Source organism: Trichosurus vulpecula, chromosome 1, assembly GCF_011100635.1.
Source record: "Trichosurus vulpecula isolate mTriVul1 chromosome 1, mTriVul1.pri, whole genome shotgun sequence".
NCBI lineage: Eukaryota > Metazoa > Chordata > Mammalia > Diprotodontia > Phalangeridae > Trichosurus > Trichosurus vulpecula.
The window spans coordinates 565,740,454-565,763,839 of NC_050573.1; the positions used below are offsets into that span (position 1 = coordinate 565,740,454).

The 23,386-nt window shown below is 39.4% G+C and overlaps 1 protein-coding gene across 7 annotated transcripts in view; it reads left to right on the top strand.

Annotated features, from left to right (window-relative positions):
• CDC14B (cell division cycle 14B) overlaps positions 1-23,386 on the top strand; it is a 142,020-nt gene that overhangs the window by 53,816 nt on the left and 64,818 nt on the right. For 5 of the 7 annotated variants that reach the window (XM_036741879.1, XM_036741877.1, XM_036741881.1 and 2 more), the window contains exons 1-4: positions 7,843-7,958; positions 9,824-9,914; positions 10,590-10,665; positions 17,592-17,684. In XM_036741879.1, the coding sequence (XP_036597774.1) occupies positions 7,919-7,958; positions 9,824-9,914; positions 10,590-10,665; positions 17,592-17,684 (300 nt within the window). In that variant the 5' untranslated portion in view covers positions 7,843-7,918. Of the gene's footprint in view, positions 1-7,842; positions 7,959-9,800; positions 9,915-10,589; positions 10,666-17,591; positions 17,685-23,386 lie in introns of those variants that run through there. The other 2 variants (XM_036741882.1, XM_036741884.1) reach the window with 2 other exon arrangements.

Sequence of the window (23,386 nt, forward strand, 5' to 3'; positions counted from 1 at the left end):
GCAGAGGTGTTTTTGCTTTTTATTTGTATCCCTAGTGCTTCGCACAGTGTCTGGCACACACAGAGTAAGTGCTTATTGATTAATCACTTTCCTTCGTTTTCACTGGAGGAAAGAAGTAAAAAATGAGTTAAAACCCTTGAGAATTTTGTGAGAGGTAGAAATAGCTCATATGTTTGTATTATCCTTTGAGGTAAGTACTACAGGTGTTACTGAGACTTTACCGTTGAGAAGACTAAGGCTCAGACAGGTAGAATTGTCCGTGGTCATGCAGATAATACGTGCCTGAGGTGGGATTTGAACCCAGTGACTTCCTGACTCAAGGCCAGCCTTCTTTCTACTATATCAGACTTGCTCTTAATAGGTCTAATTCAATTTTCCCTAAGGTTTCACATGTGAACAAGAAAACTTAAAGCTTGTTGTTTTTTTTCTTGTATTCTTATAGAAATTCTGCAATAAAAATTTTGATTTAAAAGGAGTTAGAAATATTTTCGGTAGATTCAGGAGATCCCTGTCTGGTGCTAGTAGGGCTTAATTGAATGTTGATCAGATGTTAGCTAGAAGACAGACAGAGAGAAAATTTATTAAATGCCTGCTATGTTCCAGGCACTGTGCTGAGTGTTATGAATACAAACTTGAGCAAAAAGAAGGATAGTCTCGGCCTTGTCATATTCACTAACCCAGTTTGTCTGTTATTAATATCTACTTAATTTTGACATCTGTTTAAACTAAAGTATCCCTTTAAATGCTATATAGTATAATTATTTAGTACATCTAATGATGGCCAGATTTTAATGTATGTTAAGGTTGCAGGTGAAGTGAATCAGAATTTTTTTAAGGAGCAAAATAATGAGATAGTTTACATATATGTATATGTATACATATATATGTTTATATATACACATACAGAAGATACAAATATGTGTATATATGTATATGTAATTTTTTTTTTTTTTTACGTATAGCATAGTTGACAGCTAGCAATCCTAGCAGTCAGGTGACTTGCATTCCAGTCCCACTGGTGACACTTATACACTTGGCTGTGTGACTCTGGGAAAGTCTCTTAACCTTTCTGTATGCTAAGCAGCTTTCTAAGATTCTGAGTTGCTGGATGGTTAGCAGTCTGCATTTGTATGAGAAGTTTTCTCAGGGCAAGCTCTTTACACTGATGAAATCACAGGTCTGGGCCAAGACCAAAATTTCTAACATGGGTCATCTTAATAATTCTAGGTAAATTATTAGTTGAATTTAAATTGGGCTTCAACATAATAAAACATGCTTATTAGTATGTAAGAACATTTTATATTTCAAAATTTAAAGAAACCCTTCCTTTTTTAGGTTCGAGGAAATATTCTTGTAGCATAAGGTAATATGTGCCCTCACCCTATAATAAAAGTCTGAAATATTCCTTTGATTGCCGTAAAAAGTGGCCTGAAATATAAATGAGTAGGAATTCTATTTGTCAAACCAATATTTACGTAGGAAAAGGTCAGTATTATAAATAAAAAAATATTCTATGTGATGAATTCTTATAAAGCTGTCACAGACATGTAGTAGAGATTCTATGTTCAGCTCTTTAAGGATTATAAACATAAGAGCTCCCCCATCTTCCCAGTTCTTAACATGGTTTGGATGAAAATCAGTAACTTAAAAAAAAAATAAGGGTTCTTCCTTTGGAGAAAGAGAAAACCTGTTTTAATCATTAGTACTGAATGTTTCATGCAAGATTATTGATAGGTTGGCACCATGTACTTCAGCTCCCACAGTGAGCTAAACGGCCCAGATCTGAGAATCCCTTCTGATAACGGTGACCTGTAAATAAAATCAGTATGCTCCATTTGCTGAATAACCCCATTTAACTAGGTTACTAAAGGGTGTTCAGCAAATATCCCACTTTCTTTCTTTCTTAGGTTTCCCCAAAGTTCTGCTGGCTCCAGCTCCCTTTGTTGTGCCCCTGGATGTTTTCTTCCATGATGTCACAGCTACCACAAGGAAGCCCTGCCGTAAAGTGAAGTGAGCCCAAAAAAGGCTCAGGTAAAGTGTTTCTTTATATGGTGTGGGTTTCAGTTTGCTTCCTTTTCCTTTTTTTTCTTTTCTTTTTCTTTCCTCTTTCTCTTTTTGTTAAAATCTTAAATCTTGAAAGCCATATCATATAAAATATGTATTTTTTAAAGTCACTCAGCTGAGCCCTTGGGTTATTTTTCCTGTGGGGCTTCCTTGACATAATTTCGGTTAGAGGAGCGAACAGGAGCAGTGACTGTTAGCATCATGGGATTGTGGGGGCATACTCCTAAAGACTGAGGTATCTTGGGACATTAAGATGTATATCAAAACTTGGGTTGGTACAGTCGCTAATAACCAGGGAAACTAATTGCTAAGAACTGTCCTATGGAAATCTGAAGTTTGACTTTTTGAGAAGAGTTCTTATATCACAGGATTCTGAGTTAAACATCCATTTTCCTAGGCCAGCTGTGAGCATGTGTTCCGTAAAATAAAACAAATCACTCTCGTGGATTCTATTTAGTATCTTTCTAATCAGGTGATATTCCACTCTGTGAATTATAGGCTCCTTTCACTACCATCAAATATGTGTGTCTCTTTATCAAATTTCATCAAAACTTATGTTTTTTAAAATTACATTTGGAAACTTCTGTCCATTGTTTTTTGTTTCAAGATGGCACGCAGAATTAGAAATTGAACTCATGTGGTAAACATACTTAATGCCTTAGGAATCTTTGGAAGTTTTTTTCTATTGCTCATAGACAGTTTGGTAGGACAATACTGTGTAGAGATCTTTGCTATTTATGACCTCTGCTAGAATCTCAAGAAAGGAGGGCCGGTATGCGAAGGCAATCTTATCAAGGTAATATTTAGTTATATTGAGTGACAAGTGTCTAGATATGTCTTTTGCAAAGCATTTTGGCATTTTCAAAGCTCCTACTACTAGGAGGTCCATTGATAAGTTCTTTCTTTTTCCTCCACTAATAAATTTGGAATTTTTAATTATCTTCTGTGCAAATGGACTTTTCTAACCAAAGTCAGAATTTGAATCTCTCCAAAAAGTCTTTATAAACAGAAAAATAACTTCTTGTTGATGAATACTAATAAACATTCTCATCCTTTGGCAATGAGTGCTTTTAAAAGCATCAGAGAAGCAACTGTGATAGGTTTTGAAAAAAAAATCATCAGAACATTCTTGAAAAATACCAAAAAGCATCAACAATTAACATTATGAATAAAAACTTTCTGTTTATAAAACAAAAAAATTCAAATACATATATGGAATTAACATTTTGAAATTGTCTTTAAATGAGTCAGTTAAAATTTCATTTTTCTTGCCTTTGGTACTTTCAGTGAAGTAGAACTTCAAATCTCTATCTTTGTGCTTTCAGTTCTGGAAAAAATACCTTTTTATAGCTAGGGTTATAGAGGACTTGTTCTAAGCTCACCCATATTTCTGAGGGATCTCACTTTCTTGTGTCTGAAATCAGCTGACTCGTACCACCACCACCCTCATCACAGTCCAACATTTATTATCTCTAGATATCATATTAAATATTTCGCTCCCATCTTACTAACCTGCTTACCAGCTTTTCTCTAAATCTTAAATTGGTCTACTGTATTCTCTTTTTCTTTAAGCAAGGCAGCTTTGTACATGGTGCTAAAAGTAGTTTTCCATTTAGAAGGTTTTTCTTTTGAAATTTGGTTTTTTGACTGAAGATAGGGACCTAGCTATTGAGGTAGGAATTCTAATCAGGCTAGATGGGAGGAAAGTCAAGATAAACAGAGTGTAGTAATTCAGTGTGTAAGGGAATGCTAGGAGGCTCTTCTTTCTTGAGTCCAACTTGTTTGTTCTTACCATTGTTTCAAGTTTTCCCTTTTCCTAGTCTAGTAAGAACCAACCCTTTTCTGTGCTGTGTGGAAGTCTGTGCTGGCTGCATAGCTGTTGTCTCCCTTTATCCCCCCGCAAAAGAAGTAGGGGGAAGAATTATGCAAGGAGAATATTTCTTTTTCTCTTTAGATGATAGGATCCGGAGCTGAAAGGAACTTGGGACACCTTCTAGTCCAGTGAGTCAGAGATAGAGACATGTGACTAGAGGTCTGTGAATATAGAGATGCATACAAATATGCCTTTTTGGAGGTTGAATGAATATGTCTTGCACATATATACCTGTATATATTACTATTTTTCCAAATTCTGTAGCTTTTGGTGTGACAAAGTACAAATTCATTTAGAAGCATCACTAAATTCATATCATAGCCCTTTGCCATGTATTTTCTCAATCAGCCAATATTAATAACATAACATTATACGTGGGCACGTGCATTTTTTTTTTTAATAATAAAGGGTCTCCTCATATTGAAACAGATTGAAGCCCCCGATTCTTTCCAGTTTCCTGTAACAACAGTGCTACTGGCAGCTGTTGTGGAGGTGAAAGACCAACAATACCAGCACATAGAAGAGCTGCCAGCACAGGTTATTTGATCTGATTTTCTAAGGAAAGAAACTTTAAGGGTTTTACAATCCCACTTTAATCAAACATACATGTATCATTCACTTATTTCAGGAGCAAATACAAACAGAAATTACATGTATACTTTGTATAAACAGAGCAAATAACACGCAGAGATCAACAGACAGGCCTCTTATCTGTTTGATCAAATCACAGAAGTTACCAGAGAGGATCCAACAGCGGGGTTTTCAAAGCCAGGGGCTCCAGAGGCTACCCAGCATCTCATCGGGTCAAATCACACGATGCCCTTCCAGTGAGTGAGAGCCCCAAACAAAATGCTAACCTCTGAGTTTATATACCCTGTTCAGAGTCAAAGGGCGCCACAACCTTGCCACTCAAACCTATGTGAACTAGGCTTTCTTCTTTCATAAGCAGGTCATCAAAGAGTCCTGGATTTAATCAAAGAAACAAAGGCCACACTCATCCAAGGCACTTGATCACTTCAGTGCTCCAAAAGAGAAAACAGTAAAAAGAAAAAAGTCCCACCTTAATTACTATTACACTTCCTCATTTTATACCTAAGGAAAACTGAGGCCCAGAGAAGTTGGATGATTTACCAAAGGTCACACAGCAGGTAAGAAGCAGACATAGGGGTGCTGCTTGGAGGAAGATCTAAAATCTCAGTGTAAGCATTTATGTCTCAGGAAATCAGCAAGCTTTACAAATTAGGGCTTGATTTATTGTTTTGTTGATTACTAGGCTTGAGAAAGTGGTGGGAAAATGTGCATACATTGTTGTTGGGTTTTCTTTTTCATTGTAGAGAGCCAGTTCTTAAACATTTACCATCACACCCCCAACTAGAACCCCCACTCCGTTTCCTGGCTAGTGTTGTGTACCACATTGGTTCTGAAAATGGGGAGGGGGGAAGGGAGGGAAGAATTATGTATGAAACAGAACTATATAAATATGATTCTGAGCTCTGCACTCTAGGAGAAGCTGAACAGCAGCTACTTTCCTTCTTATTATCTAGGACAAGCAGCACTAACACTGACTAACATATCAAGGAACTACGAATGACTCACACAAGCATCACAAGCTTAAATTTTGGATCCCCATTTTAAACTTTGTAAAGGGGACCCTTTCTGCCTTGCTGCCCTTTTCAGAACACCCTTCCCCTATTCCCCCATACTTTCAGGATTTCTGTTTGCTCTGGCAGGTACTTGGACAGTAACCATAGTAACCACACACGTAGCAGCAGTAGTGATGGTAGGAATAACCATCATGGCATTAGTTCACATATGCATAGCACCTCCTAGTTGCAGTACTTTATGCAGAGCCAGGGAGGTATAACATAATAATACCCTGTATTATTAGTCCTGTTTTACAAATGAGGAAACAGGGTCACAGAGACTAACTTGCTCAAAGTTGCAAACAGTGACAGAGCTGACAATTAAACCTAGGACTAACTGATGCGATACAGTGGAAACAGTACAAGACTTAGAATCCGGGGATCTGGTCTTGCATTGTCTTAGATAAATTACTTAGCCCCTCTGGGCCTCAGTTTCCTCATATGTAAAAATGAAGGAGGTTGTCTCTAAGGTCCCTTACAGTTTGAGAATGTAAGATCCCATGATTTTTCCCCACATAGAGAAGACTATTAAGAATATTATGCATGTGCAGTTGGGGGGAATAAAAAATGATTTTCAGCATTGTATACTGAAAAAAAAATACAGGCACTCATATCTCATTTTGTTATATCTGGGAAGATTTTGTTAAGGAGATGGAATTTCATTCCTTGGGAGACATTTGACCATTTTATTCCTTCTTGATCTTGCACAGAGATTAGGTCCCAGGTTGTCAGATACGATCTCTTTTTTGCCTCTCTTGCTGGAGTAAGTTTCAAGAGTCATTTGCCTGCATGCAATTGTTTTTTTTTAAAGCAGTCGAGATTGTATGTATTTTGAAGAGTTTTCTGGGAGTGTAAATGTTTGCTTTTGCCTTCAGTAGCAGAGTTTTCAGCAAAGGGTAAAATTACACTTCAGTTTTCCCTTCCAGGAAGAAAAATGATGTATGTATAATACATATATAATATGTGTGTTCTCTCTCTCCCCCTCTCTTTCGCTCTCTCTCCTTTCTCCCTCTCTTCCTCCAGGATTTCTATCTGTTCTGTCAGGTACCTGAATAGTAACCATAGCAATAGCACATAACTAGCAGTCATAGTATCGATATCTATCTCTATCAAGCTATAAGGCCATCTACGTCTGCCCTTCTAAGGAGCATTGCAACAGCAGCTCCAGATGTCAGGGTACCTTTTACATTCCCCGCCCCCCCCCAAAAAAAAACACTAAAGGAGAGAAAATATTTAGCATCTGTCTTCCTCACGCCCTCTTCCAGTCACTTCTTATGAATCTTGTTCTTTTGTACCGGAACGCGAAGGATAAGCCATAGGAAGCAGGACGCGGTATTTTCATATTGATGGATCCGCCGCCCCAGGTGGGTGATTTCATTGGATCTCCAGCCAGCTGTGTGGTTCAGCATCTTCTGTAATGCCCTGAGGTACCTGCCTGCCTATGGAGCTGGGGACCGCAGAAGCGGCTGGTGGAAGCTGACCCAACAGAGGGCGCGCTGTCTCCAGCACAGACCAGACCCACCAAGCGTTCATGCGATGGAGGGGGTTAGAGGGGGCGCGGGATGGGGCTGCGTTCAGAGGAGCATTTTCCTTTTCCAAAGATAAGACTTTCCCCGTCTCCGGGGCTCTTTGAGGTGCAGTCCCTGGGTTGCAGTTTATTAAGGCACATTCCCGGGTTTGGAGCAATCCACTCAGCCCTTGGCCAGAAGTGGGCGCAGCTGGAGGCGTCTGTGGAGGTGGGGCCTCTGTGGAGGTGGGGCCTCGGCGCCCTCCTGGCCGGGCTGGTTCCGCATTCCAGCCTGTTGGCAATAACAGGGGGAGGAGCCTTGAATGTGGAGGAAACTGGCCCGGAGACAGACTTTCACTTAGGGAGCTAGTCCTGTGTCTGTGTGCATCCCCTTCGCGTACCCGAATCAATGTCTCTGTCCCATCAGCCGAAGTGTGCTCCCAGCTCTCACAGATCTGTTTGCGACAATAAAAATGCTCAGAAGAATCCACCGACGGGCGGGCGTGTCACCTCCAGGAGTTTTTCTTTTGTTCATTTCACAGTTTGAAAACACTGCTTCAAAGTTGTCAATTTCTCGAGGTTCTCGGGAAGGTTGGCAGTCCCCAGGGTCGGGCCTGGGATCCGCGGAGATGCCGCTTCCTCCTCCCTTTGCACCCTTTAAACTTTTTCTTCCTCCTCTTTTATTTCGGGGGTGTGGCCCCGGCGCTTCTTCCCAGCTGCTGGTCTGGGCAGTTAGATCCGCCCTCTTGTCTCCTTCACTTTTCTCCCCTTCCTCCCGCCCCTCCTCCCCGCTCTCTGCTCCGCGGCGTTTTCTTAGATGCTTTTAAAATCATGACTGGCAAGGACAAGTTTGTAGTGGAGGTGATCAAAGGTGAGTCTTACACCAAGGGGGAGCCCAGCCTGGCTGGTCTGGAGCAGCGGCTCTGACCCCCACCCGAGGAGAGGGGTGGGAAGAGAGTAGAGGAGGGCGGAGGGAGGGAGCTGAGACCCCAGCCCCAGATCTCGGCCCTGGCATTTCTTCTCTAAGGAAACCTTTGCTCACTGGAGGTTTCCTCGGCCCCCAGCCCTTCGCCAACTTAGTCTGAGACTAAAAAAAAATTAGCATATTAAAAGGGGGGAGGGGGGATCCAAAAATTGCTACTTTGCATTTCTGTCTTGCACACTCTAAGAATCACTGCCGTGTGGAGAGTGAGGGAGATAGAATGAAGCTGGACACTTGCCCCAGATGACAGAAGGACTGCAACTAGAGATCAGCTCCAAAACCATGAGGGGTGTGCATGCCCTCCACCAGAACTGTGGAGTTCCGTGGGGCTTGGAGCTCTTTCAGAATTAATCCTTTTAAAAGAAAAATCCACCAACTTTATCGGTTGCTTGGGAGAAGCCTATGCACGCTTTTTTATGGGGGATATTATAATAGTAATTTTGTTCATTAACTTATTGCATCTGGGGTTTGTCGTTGCAGATATTTAAATGACGTGTTTTTTCAAGTAATTTGTAAGTGTGGTGGCAGAAATGGAGTGAGTTGAGCGTAGGTCAAGACTTTTGGAAGTTACTGTTTTGAGGATCGATGCCCGCTGGCGTCATTTGTTTCTTACCACTAATTATACCGAAAATAGAACTTTAAAAGAAACCTGCCAGCCTGCATTCTGCGACACTTTAAAGCAAAAACGAGTGTCTCTTGCTTTTTTGTGGACTTTATAGATGTTGGTGGTTTCTGGGGGAGGCATAAAGACAGTTTTCCGAGGGGAGAGGGGAGAGGAGAGAGCCTAGTAACGCTGCTTGGCAGTCTGCAGCTTGGTTGCTGTTTCACTATCCTAGGGGACGTCCCCGTGTGTTTACTGCGGTGCCGAAGGTCCGATTCCAAACCGATAGAAAAGCCAGCCCTTCTGGAGTTTGTATTTTGAATAGTGCCCTAGCCTTTAAAGAAAATCAACACCAGACTGAGTGTTTGGGAACGTAACTTCTTGTTTCTAAAAAAAAATGTGCCCCAAAGACATGGAGTGCTTTTGTTTGGTTCTTTGCTTCCTCTGGACTTCACTTAGAAGCAGAAAGAAGCTCCTCCTTTAAAAATAACCCCCAAAATGGTTTTATGGTGGAAGCGCTTGCCTTACGACTTGGCTGCATTAGCAGTTTTTTTCAGGATGTTCTGAGCATGGACAAATAGAATATTATTGAAAAAGTTTTACGGTGTGTGCTGGCTGTTTACAAATGCTATAATGAGCTGAAACCTCAGGATTTTAAGTATTACAATAAACAAGTGGTAGAAATTTGTGATTGATCCAGAAATTAGGCAGTGCAACTCCATGGGAAGGCACTCCTGCTTAAATTCAATGGGTGAAAGGTCGTAAGATCACAGATTAAGAACTGGAAGGCATCTTAAGGGTCATTCTACAGATGGGGAAACTGAGGCCCAAAGAGGTTAAACGACTTGCCGGTGTCACCTAGTGGCAAAGATAGAATTTGAACCCAGGACTTCTGACCCCACACCCCCCTTTTCTATCGCAAAGACAATAATCGGTTTTTTAAAAAAAATCCTTATGAATGATTGAAACAGCTTGCATTTTTTATTATTCACCAATTGAGTTTCCTAGTATGTGGAAACATGCATGAAAAACAAAAGTTTGTAATAAAAGAAATCTGAGAGGATTTGGATCACTTACAAGACTTTTTTCCTCTGAAGAAATCAAGCTTGTCATTTTAAGAGTAGTATTAGTTTTGACTTTTTTTGCATTTCAGATCGCCTTTGTTTTGCCATTCTTTACCAGAAACCAAAGAGTGCTGCAAACATACACTATTTCTCCATAGATGACGAATTTGAATATGAGAAGTAAGTATCATCTTGTGCTCTTCTAAAATAATAGGGAATCTAGTCATTTTTTCACTAAGGTAGAAGAGCACCTTAGTTCAGAATAGCCGGAAGGACATATTAGTTTTTTGGAATTATAGGATTGGATAATGGATATAGAGATTCCATTAATAAATTTCATCCTTCATGGCAAAATAGATCTTGGATGGGGGTGGGTGGTGAGATTATGCTTTTTTCCCCTCAAGTTTTCAGAAACAATTTGTACAGAATGATTGAATGTTAAGAACTGGAAGGGAGCTTAGAATTCATCTGTTCAAGTTGAAGCATATATATTTTCAAATTTATGCTAATATTACATTAAACTGAGTTTGATAGGATATGCTTTACATTTCTTATCGGTGGAGGACAAAAATTTGTCAGATGTAACAGTTTTTTCCCAAAAGGTGTTTTCCAGTTATTAGTGTGAGAATAGAAAATATTTGTTAATTGTGTTCATCATGGTCATTTATTTTTGGAAGCTTTGCTTTTGCCAACTTGTTTCCTCCGTAACAAGGCAATGTCTTTAAATTGTTTGTCCAGTAACAGCATATTGTGTTGTGTGTTTTCTTTGTAATTTGATATGCACAACAAAAACAGGCATTTATTCAGAAAATCCAATCCATACATATGCAATTTTGTTTGTTTTCACTTTTAAAGCTTCTTCGCAGATTTTGGACCACTCAATCTGGCAATGGTTTACAGATATTGTTGCAAGATAAATAAGAAATTAAAGGTAAACTATTTTCTTGGTAGCAGATTCGATTTAAGTAATCAGCATTGGCCTAGTCAGAAAATGAAAACATTCCTCTTCTCCGAAAGCGTAGTGTCAGGTATTTTAGAATGACCGGTGATGTTTCCTACACATTTAGAGAAAGCACCTGTATGTTTATTTATTTATTGTTTTGTTTTAGAAAGTAACTACATGTATGTTATCATTTGGTTGAACGGTTCCTGTTTATGCCTCTACTGTTTTGATTTTTATTGGTTGTATGTGTGGCAATATTTTAAGAATCATAGCAGCCACTGGATAATAAGGAGAACGCAATAGTGTCTGTACCAGTGGAGTTGAGGCATAAGATCATTATCTTTTTGCATTCTGTTAGAGCTAAAAGGATCCATTTCACAAATGATGAAACTGAAGTCCAGGAGATGAAATTGCTTTCCCAAAGCCACATAGACATAGAGAAAGTGGGAGAGCCAGGTGTTCTCTTATGCCTGGTGCCTTTTCCACTGTACCTCCCACTGCTCACCTTTGATAAGAGATGGTAGCAAACAAAAGGATTGATTTGTTTCCTTGAGTAAATTTGAATCTCGATGATCAGACTGTTCCGGGCCAGGCTTAACTCAGTCCAACAGTTTGGCTTTGGGAAGGAAGAGGCAATAAAACACTGGTGACCAAGGATAATAAATTATATAACTCCTAACTCAAAACATGACAGTGTTAAACTCCCATAAAAGGCTGAGCCTTTTATGCCTCAGGCTGCAAGGAAGTCCAACAGCCTCTCTTTATTATTATAGGACCAGCCCAACCTACATAAAACTGGTGACTCTTTTATCCCATAGACCTTGACCCCCTCACTGTAAAGTAAATACTTAGTACTTTTGTTTGCCAGTGTGGCCTAGGTCAGTTGAAGCAAAAAGGGTGTCAGGTGACTTGCCCCCTGTGAGACAGAGTATGTGGTAGTGTATTTTGCTTGATCACTACAAAATAAGAAAAGCAGGCAGGTTAAAAAAAAAAAGGAAGCTTAAAGCTTTATATTGTCATCGATAACTTGTGTTAAAACATTTTAATAAGAAAAGGTCCCATTTAACATCATGAATAATTAACATTAGTCCATTTTCTATCATAATCAGAGGATCTCAAAGTCAGAAGGGATCTTGATCCCATCTAGTCTGATTTTTAATTGAACAAGAATTCGCCATTCCTTGCCTGCAGATGGCCCACCAGCTTTTGTTTGAAGCTGTCCTAGGGAGGGGAAACCACCTCCTTCCTCGGCAGCCTCTTATGCAGGGTGTTCCTAAAGTCTGGACACATAGCAAATGTGGAGTTATTGCATCGAGTTCACGTGACTCTTGCAAAGCGCATCAACCTTTGCATCACAAATGGTGGAAATCATATGGAAGATGTTATTAATATTCCAATTAAGTAAAATGTTGTTGAAAATTTCATTCATTTCATTTCTTGAAAATAAGCATTTTTGTCTATGTGTCCAGACTTTAGGATGTAATTTTGGACAACAAATTTGTTTTAAAAAAATTCCTTCCATCAAGCCTAAATCTTTTCTTTTAAAAAAATCATTTATACTCTTTTAAAAAAAATTCTTAGTTCTGCCTTCCAGGACTATGCAAAAACGTTGCTTTTTGCATATAGAAGCCCTTCAAATAGTTAAAGATGATTCTAATATTCCTCCCCAGTCTTCTGTTCTCCAGGATAAAAATCCCTAGTTCCTTCAGCTGAGAAGTGGCATGGTCTAGAGCCCCCTCATCATCATTCTAACTAACCGTCATTCTCTGGAGCCTCTCTAGCTCATCAATATCTTTCCTTTAAATAATGCCTGGAACTGAATAGAATATGCCAAATGTATTCCGATTAGGACAGCAAGAGAAACTACCACCTCCCTAGTCTGGGACACTGCACTTCTTTAAAGCTACCATATGATGCAGTTGACTCATTTAGTTTACAGTCAACTAAAACCTTAAATCTTTCTAAGACTAACTGCTTGGTAGCCAACGCCTTTCTCATTTTATACTTCTGAAATTAATTTTTGTGCACAAAAATATAAAACTTTATTTTTGTCCCATTAAGTTTAATCTTAATGGATTTGGCTTAACATTTTAGACTGGCCAGAGCTTTCGAGATCTTGATTCAATCCTATATCATATTATCTGTCACTCCTAGCTTTGTGCCATTCATAAGTCAGTGATTTAAAAAAAAATTGAACACCACCTTTTCAGCTAGGATGCATCTATGTTAGTAGATTGAGCACTGGACTTTGAGTGAGGGTGACCAGAGTTCATATACCACCTCCATCCTGGGTAAGTCACTGAATTTCTCTCTGCCTCAGTTTCCTCGTCTGTAAAATGAGGAGTTACGGTGAAGGATCAATCTAAGGAGATGATATATGTAAAGAGATTTGCAAACTTTAAAGAGCTCTTAGTACAGATCCCTGGGAAACACCAATAGAGAGCTCTTCCAGAGGTGACATTGAGCTGTTAATGACCCTTCTTTGGGTTTGGTTTAGCCAGTTCCAAATTCATTTAAATGTGCTATCACTTAGCAAACATCTCTCCATCTTGTTCACGCATATAGTACAAGAGACTTTATCAAATACTCAGCTAAAGTCCAAGCAAATAGCTACAGTGTGGTCAACCAGTCTATTAGCCCTATGAGGTTACCCTGTCAAAACAAACAAGGAAATGAGATTAGTCCGATATGACTTATTAGTCTTTAGAAGTGGAGTTTAGATATTAGAGATGGAGATAACCTGGCCCATTGGGATTACTAATCCTTTGCTTTTTTTTAAAAGAAATGTATTTCAGTTATTTTCCATTAATCGTATTACATATACATTATGACGCCTAAACATGAAATAGCCAGTGTTCCTTAACTTCAGTAGCCCTGTTGTTATACACACATATTCTTGAGTACATAGAAGAAGCACTCATTTTCATTTTATAAAGTTCCCCACCTGCTCTATGATGCAGTGAGGTATTAGCACCAACACACAGTGGAACTTCAGGCACTCTCCCTAACGTTTTGGGCAACAAATTTCCATCACCATTTCTTTTTACTTCTTTCTCAGCTGTTCACCAGCCATAGTCAGTGATAAGCAGTAAGCACCCACTATGTGCCAGGCACTGTGCTAAGCGCTGGGGATATAAATAGGAAAAAAGAGAATCCCTACTCTCAAGGAGCTTACAATCTAATTGTCAAAGACAACATAGAAAAGGAAGCTGAAAAGCCAGGGAGGAGGGGTGATGTAGAAGTCAGAGAAGTCCCAGAAGTCATCCTCAGCCAGGTGAGAAACAAGATGTTTTGAGCTGAGCTCTCTTCTTAAATGGAGGTTTTGGAGATGATGGCTGTACCCTCCTGTCAGGGGGCAGAGGGAAGTGATCCCACCGAGGCTGATGGGATCTGACAGGATGATGAGGTTTTCTCAACGAGCTTCCTGGAGCATGACATAATAAAGTCATCCCTTTAATTTATATTCCCAAGCCCACAAGCCTATATCTTTAGTCTTCCTTTTAAAAATAAATCTGGACAGTGCCCATCCTTCTGTTTTGTTCTGTCTCCTTCCATTCTCCAGTCTCTTCTAAAGGCTGCTGATGGTGGTTCTGTAGTAACGTCTGCCAGTTCTTTCTCTGTAACCCTGTGTTGTAGTTCATCCGGGTCAGCTAGTTGCCCTCTTACTGACTCCCTGTTTCTCTTGACTATCCACTCCTCCACAGTTATTTCTGTACCGCTCTTTCCAGTTCAAAAGTCTTTCTCCTCGGCACAGAAAAGAGCAGCTAAAGAAGCCCTGAGTGATTCTGCCTTCCCTCCATCTGCTGCAAGCAGAGCCGCTGACCTTCCTCTTTTCCCCAGTATAGCTTATTTTCTGAATGGCTTTTTTGTGGTCTTTATATTCCTTTCATTTTTGTTTTGCTCATGAGAACCACGCTCTGTGTTTGTCTTTATTCTGTGACCTGGTTTGGTTTCATTCTCTTTATGTACTCTTCAAAATCTGCTTTGTTCAGTCCTTTCCCTTTACATCCGACTCTCCCTTTTTCTCCTCATTGAATCTGTGTCTTTCCTTCTCATTTTGTGTCTTCCAAATTTCATTCTTGAGAGTTTTGCGTCCTCTTCAAAGTTATCTCCCTTGTCAGTGTTTGTTCTGCTGCACTCGACTTTTCTAACTAGTGTACGTATCAGACTGTGCGCAGATTGACAAACCTCTGTCACAGATTCTGAGATGGAGTGCTAACTTTTCTCTGAGGTCACCGTTATTTCCACTCCAAGCAACCACTTCCTTCCTGCTGATGGATGAAAATCAGCTCTAGAATAGAATTTTTCTCTACCACTCAATCAAAAAGCATTTATTATGCTAAATGTATCTATTACTGAGGATACGCAGAAGGACATACTTCCTGCTTTCAGGAAACTCACAGTCTGACGTGGGAGACAACATGCAGAAACCTATGTATAAACAAGATATCTACAGAATAAATTGGAGATAATCTCAATGGAACAACTTTTTGCAAAGGGTGGAATTTTAGCTGAGACTTGGAGGAAGCCAGGAGGCAGAGATGAGGATGGAGAGAATTCAAGGCATGGGGGGACACCCTTGGTGTTTCCTCCGTCTGTTGAAGGACAGAATCGTCGAGATAGGTCAAGAAATTAGCAGCTATTTTACTTTTGGCGCAGAGATGACTTCAGCAGATGTCGAGATTATTGACACGGCCCCCATCTTTATTATGTAATGTCACTCTGCCGGGCTTGAGATAATGTTTTCCAAACTGCTCATCAGTTTCCTCTTCAGGTTGTCTGTGGTGTACTCAGATAACGATGTATTTTCTATTTCTGCTTCTTTTCTTCTTTACCATCCTCCCCCGTGTATCTCTGCCCTATCCTGCCTTCTCTCTCCTTTTACCAGTTCTGTCCGTTTTGGTTTGATTATACGCTTGTACGGTCATAACCTAGTCTTGAAGCCTCTCCAAGTTTCCATGACACCTGTGATGTCAAATTTCCCTCCTTAGGGTCTTTTAGTTTAGCTTGCTTGTTACTCGTGCTTTGTGAATTTGTATATAGACCTCCACGGCCATGCGTTTTATTTCTGACTTTTTGGGGGGGAGGGATTTTTTATCTCTTGTGAATTTTTGGCACTATTCTGACATTCTTGCTACTCATCATGGTATCTAGATTGATTGGGGGGAGGGGGAAGTGGTCTGATAATTTTCTTCCTCCTGCTTCCTTTTCAATTTAAAGAATTTTTGCTTAGATTTGCAAGAACTCCAGGCAAATACAGTGTTCTTTGGTGCACTTCGTTCTGAGAGTCCATTATTCTATAATTGAAGCTGTGGTCCAGAAATCCCAGTCCCATTGTCAGATAGCATCTTCTTAAACAGCTCTTCCTTCCCCAAATCTGTCTTTCTATTTTGAAATGCTTCCCATCAATTGTCGGCAGTGATGAAAATACCATCTGAGGTCTTGCCTAAGATTTCATAATCCTTAAAAATGTTTGCTTCCTTCTGGCAGTATCATCTATGCCCACCAGAATCCCCAGGTAGTAGTCATCCTTGACAAGGCTTAGAATTAGGTTCCCTGTCATTTCCCGGATACATGCCTCAGGAAGATAACAGACCCCTCTATTATTATCAGAAAGCTGCCTCAGAACCCCTCAGCAGGAAATCATCAGCTACCAATACTTGGTACTTTTTTGTCTGACCTTTACAGCATAATCTATCGCCTGATAGATAGCACATGTGCTTCCATATCATCCTTCCTTCGGCTCCTTAGTTATCTTACAAATCGTAAATATTTAACAAACACTTCTGAATTGAGCAGCAAGTGGCTGATGCTTTCTTAGAGGCTATCTCCTTCCTCTTCAGGAAGAGCCTCATGTCTGTTTGGTGGGCCTAGATGTTCATTTGCCACTTTCTTTTACTCTCTTACCTCTTAATGTAGGTAAAGATTTGTTTTTCCTATTAAAGTTCTTCTTGTTTAAGGAGCACTTGATTTTTCTCCCATAGCATACAGTTACATATCACAAATTTGCAGAGAGATAGCGCTTCATTTTTTTTTTTAGCTTCCTTCTTTTCTACTCCCTTTTATTCCATTACTACTCATGAAACAGATTGGGAGGGGTGGGGGTTAACCTCAATTAATAGTTACAGGGATGATTAGCCATACTTTCCTTTTACTTTATTTTCGTCAGGAAGCTGTAGTGAAAAATGTATATTTAAAAATAAATAAAAATTTTTTCCATAATTTTATTTAGTGTCTTTGTTTTAATTTTTATCAGAATTCTTTTGGGGCTTTACCATACTCTATGTTGGATAGATAATATGACTTCCTTTGTCTGATCTATTAACAGCCTGCAGCTTATTTGCTTGTAGGCCCTCCTTCTGTTCCATAAGTTGTGAATAAGGTATCTAGAATGAGTAGAGAGTTGGGGTGTGCTAGTTAAAAATAAAAACAACCCGGATATCATAAGTCAAGTATCTATTGTTTGAACAGCCCAAGGGAGAGTGTGTACACAAACACACGCACACACACGCACAGACACATACAGTCACACACAATATGGGGATCTGGCACCTTATTCTGAGTGAAATTTATCAAAATTAATTTTTGCTGTAACATGAACATGTTAGTCATTTATGTTAAAATTAACATTATTTAATGATATATGGACATATATGTAATTATACATGAACAGGTTTTAATAATCTTGGTGTTTTTAGCATTAATGATTTAGTATTGACCTCTCATGTCTCAGTTGTTGAGAATTTTGAATTGGGATAGATTGAATGTCTTGTTTTTAAGGCGAGTGCTTATCAATGGAGAGGTTTGGGATTTTTTTCTGAAATCACAGTATAAAGGGGAATGTATCAGGCCACAAATATTTAATGAACTTTAACAATGAATGGAATACTGACAGCTATTCATTTTTAATGCAGTCCCTTACAATGATAAGGAAGAAAATAATTCATTTTACGGGCCCTGATCAGAGAAAACAAGCAAATGCAGCTTTCCTCATGGGGTGTTACCTAGTAAGTATTTCACTAACTCCCTAATTTAATAAGTAAAATGTACTTTATGCTCTTCTAGATGTTTTTAATCTGATGCTTGCTTTTTAAAAAATGAATCTCTTGCTTTTGCTTAATAGGCAAATATTGAAAGGGATAGGTTTTCCTTGCAGTTTTCCCTGGAGTTAGGGAATTGGTGATGCGTGCAAAGTGGTCAACTTTCAGGCTGACTTATTAAAGGTTATAGAAACCTTTTTTATATACAGTTATTTTGGTGATGATTACAATTTTTGTATTTTTCAAAGCCTAAACATTTGCTTTAGAAGAAAAGCAGAAAGAACAGATGACGATTACAACATGCTTTAAAATGTTTGGTGCTCTTTTTCTACACAAGGTAAAATCCAGTGCCAACCAAGTCTTTCCTTCTAAAAACTCTTAATTGCAATAGAGTGCATGAAGGGATTCAGAAAAGCTGTACAAGGGAACAATTTTAAATAATGTGATGATTCGGTAGTGCCAGATATGTACACGGTATGGACTTCATTTACTTGTCTGGTGCTCTGCATAAATGGCAGGTTCCATTCACTACAAAGCAACACTAAGTTGGGTTCTTTTATTTGTGTGGGAAGACCTGGGTAATTCCATAAAGTTTCATTGTTCCCTGAGAGATAACGTGGCATAGTGAATTTGAAGGCCAAGCTTGAAGTCATGAGCACCGGGATTTGAGTAAAGCCTCTGATACATACTGGCTATGTGGTCAGGACCAAGTCACAGCCATTCAGCCCTATAGGTGACTCTCAAGCTATTAAGTTATAAACAAGATTCACATCTCCAGTGGAATGTCCAGTCCTTTCTTCCCCCTCTTTCATTTTAAAATATTTGCTTCTTATGGGACCTACCTGCATATTATCTAAGCATCTAACTTTCTGCCTCACACTTGGCAACAGAGACTATAGGATACTTAGTCAGGGAGAAGTGGATACAGATCCCACCTTATTAGCTTGTGTACCCCTAGACAAGTCACATAATCTCTCTCAGCCTCAGTTTCCTCATATGTAAAATGAGGGGGTTGGATTTATTGGCCTCTACTTCCCTTGCATCTCTGGATCTATGATCTACAAGGGAATAAAGATTAGCTATGACCTTAAGAGCCTGGCCGTGTGCTCCATAAGTCAGCAAACATTCTGTTAGTTGGAAAAAGTAGATTTTTAAATATTGCTATCATTAAGTTCTTACTTAGGATGCACATGTTAGGTCCATCAGAAGCTCCTTATTTGATTTGAGGCAGCTTTAGAGCAGGTATAACTTGGAGATATAGTGCAGATTTAGTTCCAGAGCACCGCAATAAAGTGAATATTGAAATAAAGTGAGTCACATGAATATTTTGGTTTCTCAGTGCTTCTAAAAGTTGTGTTAACACAATACTGTAGTCTATTAAGTGTCCAGTAGCATCATTCAAAAAAAATGTGTATACCTTAATTTAAAAAATACTGTATTGCTTAAAAAAATGCTAAGCATTATTCAGCAAGTTGTGGTCTTTTTACTGGTGGAAGGTCTTGCTTCCATCTTGATGACTGCTGACTGATCAGGGGGGTGGTTGCTGAAGGTTAGGGTGTCTGTGGCAATTTCTTAAAATAAGATGATTAAGTTTGTCGCGTTGATTGATCGTTTCAAAAAATATTTCTCTGTGGCATGTGATGTTGTTTGATAGCATTTTACCTATAGCAGAACTTCTTTCAAAATTGGAGTCAACCCTCAAACCCTACTGTTGCGTCATCAACTAAGTTTATGTAATATTCTTCAGTGGTATTGTGTCTCAGGCAATGGGGAGGCCCAAGGAGAAGGAGAGAGATGGGGCAGTGGGCATTGGGTGGAGCAGTCAGAACAGACACAACGTTTATTAAGTTCACCATCTTATATGGGTGTGGTTTTTGGCACCCCAAAATAATTACAGTAGGAACCTCAAAGATCACTGATTCCGGATTACCACTAACAGATCTAATAATGATTTAAAAGTTTGAAATATTGTGAGAATTACCAAAATAAGATGCAGAGACAACGATGTGAGCATGCACTTTTGGGAATGTGGCGCCGATAGACTTGCTCGATGCAGGGTTGCCACAAACTTTCAGTTTGTTAAGAATGCGGTATCTGTGAAGGTACAGTAAAGCAAAATGCGATAAAATGAGGTATGCCCTAATAACTCCCACTTATATATATGCTTTTCATCCACTCTGTATACCTTGCATATACCTGGCCCTATGGGTCAGTGGATAGAGCACCAGACCTGAAATTAGAAATACCTGAGTTCAGATGTGGCCTCAGACACATACTACCTGTGCAACCCTGGGCAAGTCACTTAACCTCTATTTGCCTTAAACCACTGGAGAAAGAAATGGCTCAAGTATCTTTGCCAAGAGAATCCTGTGGAACAGTACCGGTGTGCTGTGGCCCACGTGGTCATGAAGAGTCGGACGCCTCTGAATGACACGAACAGTGTGCCTGATCGTTTACGTGTTTTCTCCTTCAGTGGAAGGAGGGAAGGAGCTGTTTTTGCCCTTTTTCTCCCTCCTGTTTAGCACGGTGACTGGCATGTTTGTTACCTGCCTGCCTAATGTCGTATGCTAGTTTTATAAAGTCCATTCCTCATAACACTCCTTTGAGATAGATACAACAAGCTTTATCCTGTGTGTGTGTGTTTCAGACCTCTGATTTTATCAATGTAGGCTGCTACGAGCAAAAAAAATCAGCAATTCTTTTTCAACTTTAGTTAGAGTCTGTCTTAGAGTTGGGACACTTAACAGTTTGAGTGACTAACCCAAGTATACGCAGCCAGTATGTGTGAGAGGCATGACTTGAACCCATCTCTTTTTGCCTTATAGGCCAGGTCTCTATCAGCCGACACCATCTCCCCACCCTCCACCTCCATTTTATCGATAGGAAACTGGTGCCTGGAGACTCAGCTCAAAAGACTCGCTCAGATTAAGTGAAAAGTGATAGAAAGAGCAGTGACTAGATTCAAACTCCGGTCCTAAGACTGTGCCATTTAATTTTACAGTTTTTTAAAGCATTATTTAGAGTTGCATAGATCACAGTTTAATGTCTAGAATTGCAAACTCAAATGAACAGTGATAAATGATGCAATGCAGGGAGGTGAAGATATATATCTAGGAAAGCCTCATTTTTCTGTTCTTGATTTCGCTCTCTTGTTTCACAAGTCAAATCACTCATTGCTATGATTCTTCTGTGGGTAGGGCCTGCTGACACAGAGGAAAAGCTAATAAGTACTTGGATTTCCTCAGAGGCACTTTTTTTTCCCATTAGGAAGTCATAGAAACTTGACTTTTTGCAATAGACATTGCCCTATATAAAAAGGAAGAATTATTTAGGGAGTTTCAGAGACAAATACTTTCCTCCCTCTGTGAAAACAGCATTCCCTCTCCCCTCTTGTGGGGGTCTGGAAATTTAGAATTTAACAAAGATTTAGAAAAATTCAGTACATACTAATTATTGTGTGTAAGTTTTCCAAAAGATTTGCCATTTATTGATAGAATTTTCTCTTTGGAGAGATGAACAGTCCCTTAGGAAGATGCTTAAAAATATATGCCCCCTAAAGTAAATATTGTTGTCTGCTCTTTTCCATTGCTTTGCTGTTAACCAGAAAATCAGTATTGATTTACTGTGGCATGAAAATAATCAGTGTAAGCCCTCCCTGAGTTAAAGACTTTTGATTTCTTAACATCCTGAAAACGTGTATTACCAATTGTTCTTTCTTCATTCCTTTTTTTCCCTTTCTCCACTCCCTGGATAGCAACTAAATTGTTCATCCTTGGCTCAGAGCATGAGAATTGTACCAAAGCCTCTCCTCTAACACCTCCCTTTTTCTACTCTTGAGGAAAATTGTAAATGCTATGCTTCCCTGTTGTCCTGCCTCTCTTACCTTAAATCCTACTGCAGGCCATCTTTCTCATACATGCACATGTCTCTCTAATCCTCTTCCTTCTTTCCTGTCTCTCCCAACTTCTGCCAAGTACCATCAGGAAAATCTATTTCCCTCTCTTCACTCCATGTATAAGCTGAAAAATTGGCACCAATTTTGGCTAATAATGATGACACACCTTTACCAAGACAAAAGAAAGCTTCAGGCTTTGAAGTGAAATTAAGCACAAGGAGGAGCCATGGCCATCAGCTTTCAAAATGATTTAAAGTGCAAGTCTCCATCAGTTTCATCCTCCTTTCTATACATATTTTTCTTTTGGCAGCAACATTCAAGATAAACTAAATTCCCCTATTATTCAACTTCATTGTTCTCTCATTTTTGTTGTTAACTACTGCTAATTCAATAGTGTTTTTAAAAGACGTGTAGCATTTCGTTTTCAGAAGGGACCTTAGAGGTCACTACATTTAAACATTGGATCCAAATCCTTGTTTTGCAGCTACTGAACATGGGGCTTGCCTAAATTATTAAAGTGATTTGTCCGAGCTTTATTAGCTAATTAATGGCTGAATAGGAGCTAGATCTCCTCAAGTGTTCTCATTCTCAGTGCAGTGCTTTCTCAATTATACAACCAGGTTAATTTGATGATTTTGTTAATACTTTAACAAGCAATATTTTAATTTTTTGTATCATTTAATCTCAAAGTCTAACCACTGTTTATAGTATTGTTAAGTAGGAGGAGGTACTGTGAGTTTCAAACAACCGACACAGTGTCGGAATACATTTGTAAATTGGACTCTAATAACGTTCAGATTATAGACCTTGGTGGTTCCAACCATTGCTCTAATATGCAGTCTCCCGGTTCTTAATTTCAGTAATCATGCTTTTAGCTAACAAATCATACCCAACCCCTGGTCCTGCTAAACTAACTCAAAGTTGCTTCTTTTTCCCGATAAGCATTTATATATGTCTTTTATGGATTAGAAATTCTGTTAATTCAGCCTCATGAGTAGAATTTTAAACTCTTAGGAATTTAAAATAGCTCTAAAGGTTATGGTAAGAATACGTAATTTGCCACATAACTACAATGCCATGTAACTATGATCAACAGAATAACATAACCGCTTGAGCTACCCCCACACACTTCTGAAAGCAGATAGATTATGAATGACCTGTTTTGTCCCACTATCTCATGGGTCACCTATGTCTAGTGATAACATATCAGAAAGATAGAAGGGGAAACCAGGTCTAGGGAAGTGAAGCTCACTAGAAAGTTGGTAGGTCAGTGGTCAGGTAGGCAAACAGATCCAGAAAACCAAAGGGCAAAGCAAAGTTGGAAGTCCAAAGTCTTTGTAAATAGTTGGCAGTTGTAGTAATGTGGCAGTACAGAGCAGAGAGTTAAACAACCAAAGAGCAGTTGGGAGATCCACCAGACCTTTCAAGAAAAACAAAGAAAGCACCAACTGAGAAGGGAAAACCCTGTTACCAATACAACATTGCTGTGGTACTTTTATTCCCATTTCATCTGAGTGAAAACCAGTCCTAAATGAGCATGGCCTAGAGATCTGAGGATGGTGGTAACAGGACATTTGGGCTACTTAGTGAGTTCAAAACAAATTGCAGAATGCAGTTACCTGGTCGAGAGAGATTTCTCAGACAGTTTTAAAAGAGTGAGTGGCTTTTCTTTTGTGTTCTGAGTTAATATTCCGTTCTTGTCTGGCACAGTCACACGTTTCAGGGTGCGGGTCCTTTTTCTGTCGATGAGTGGTATAACTCCCAGATAAGAGAT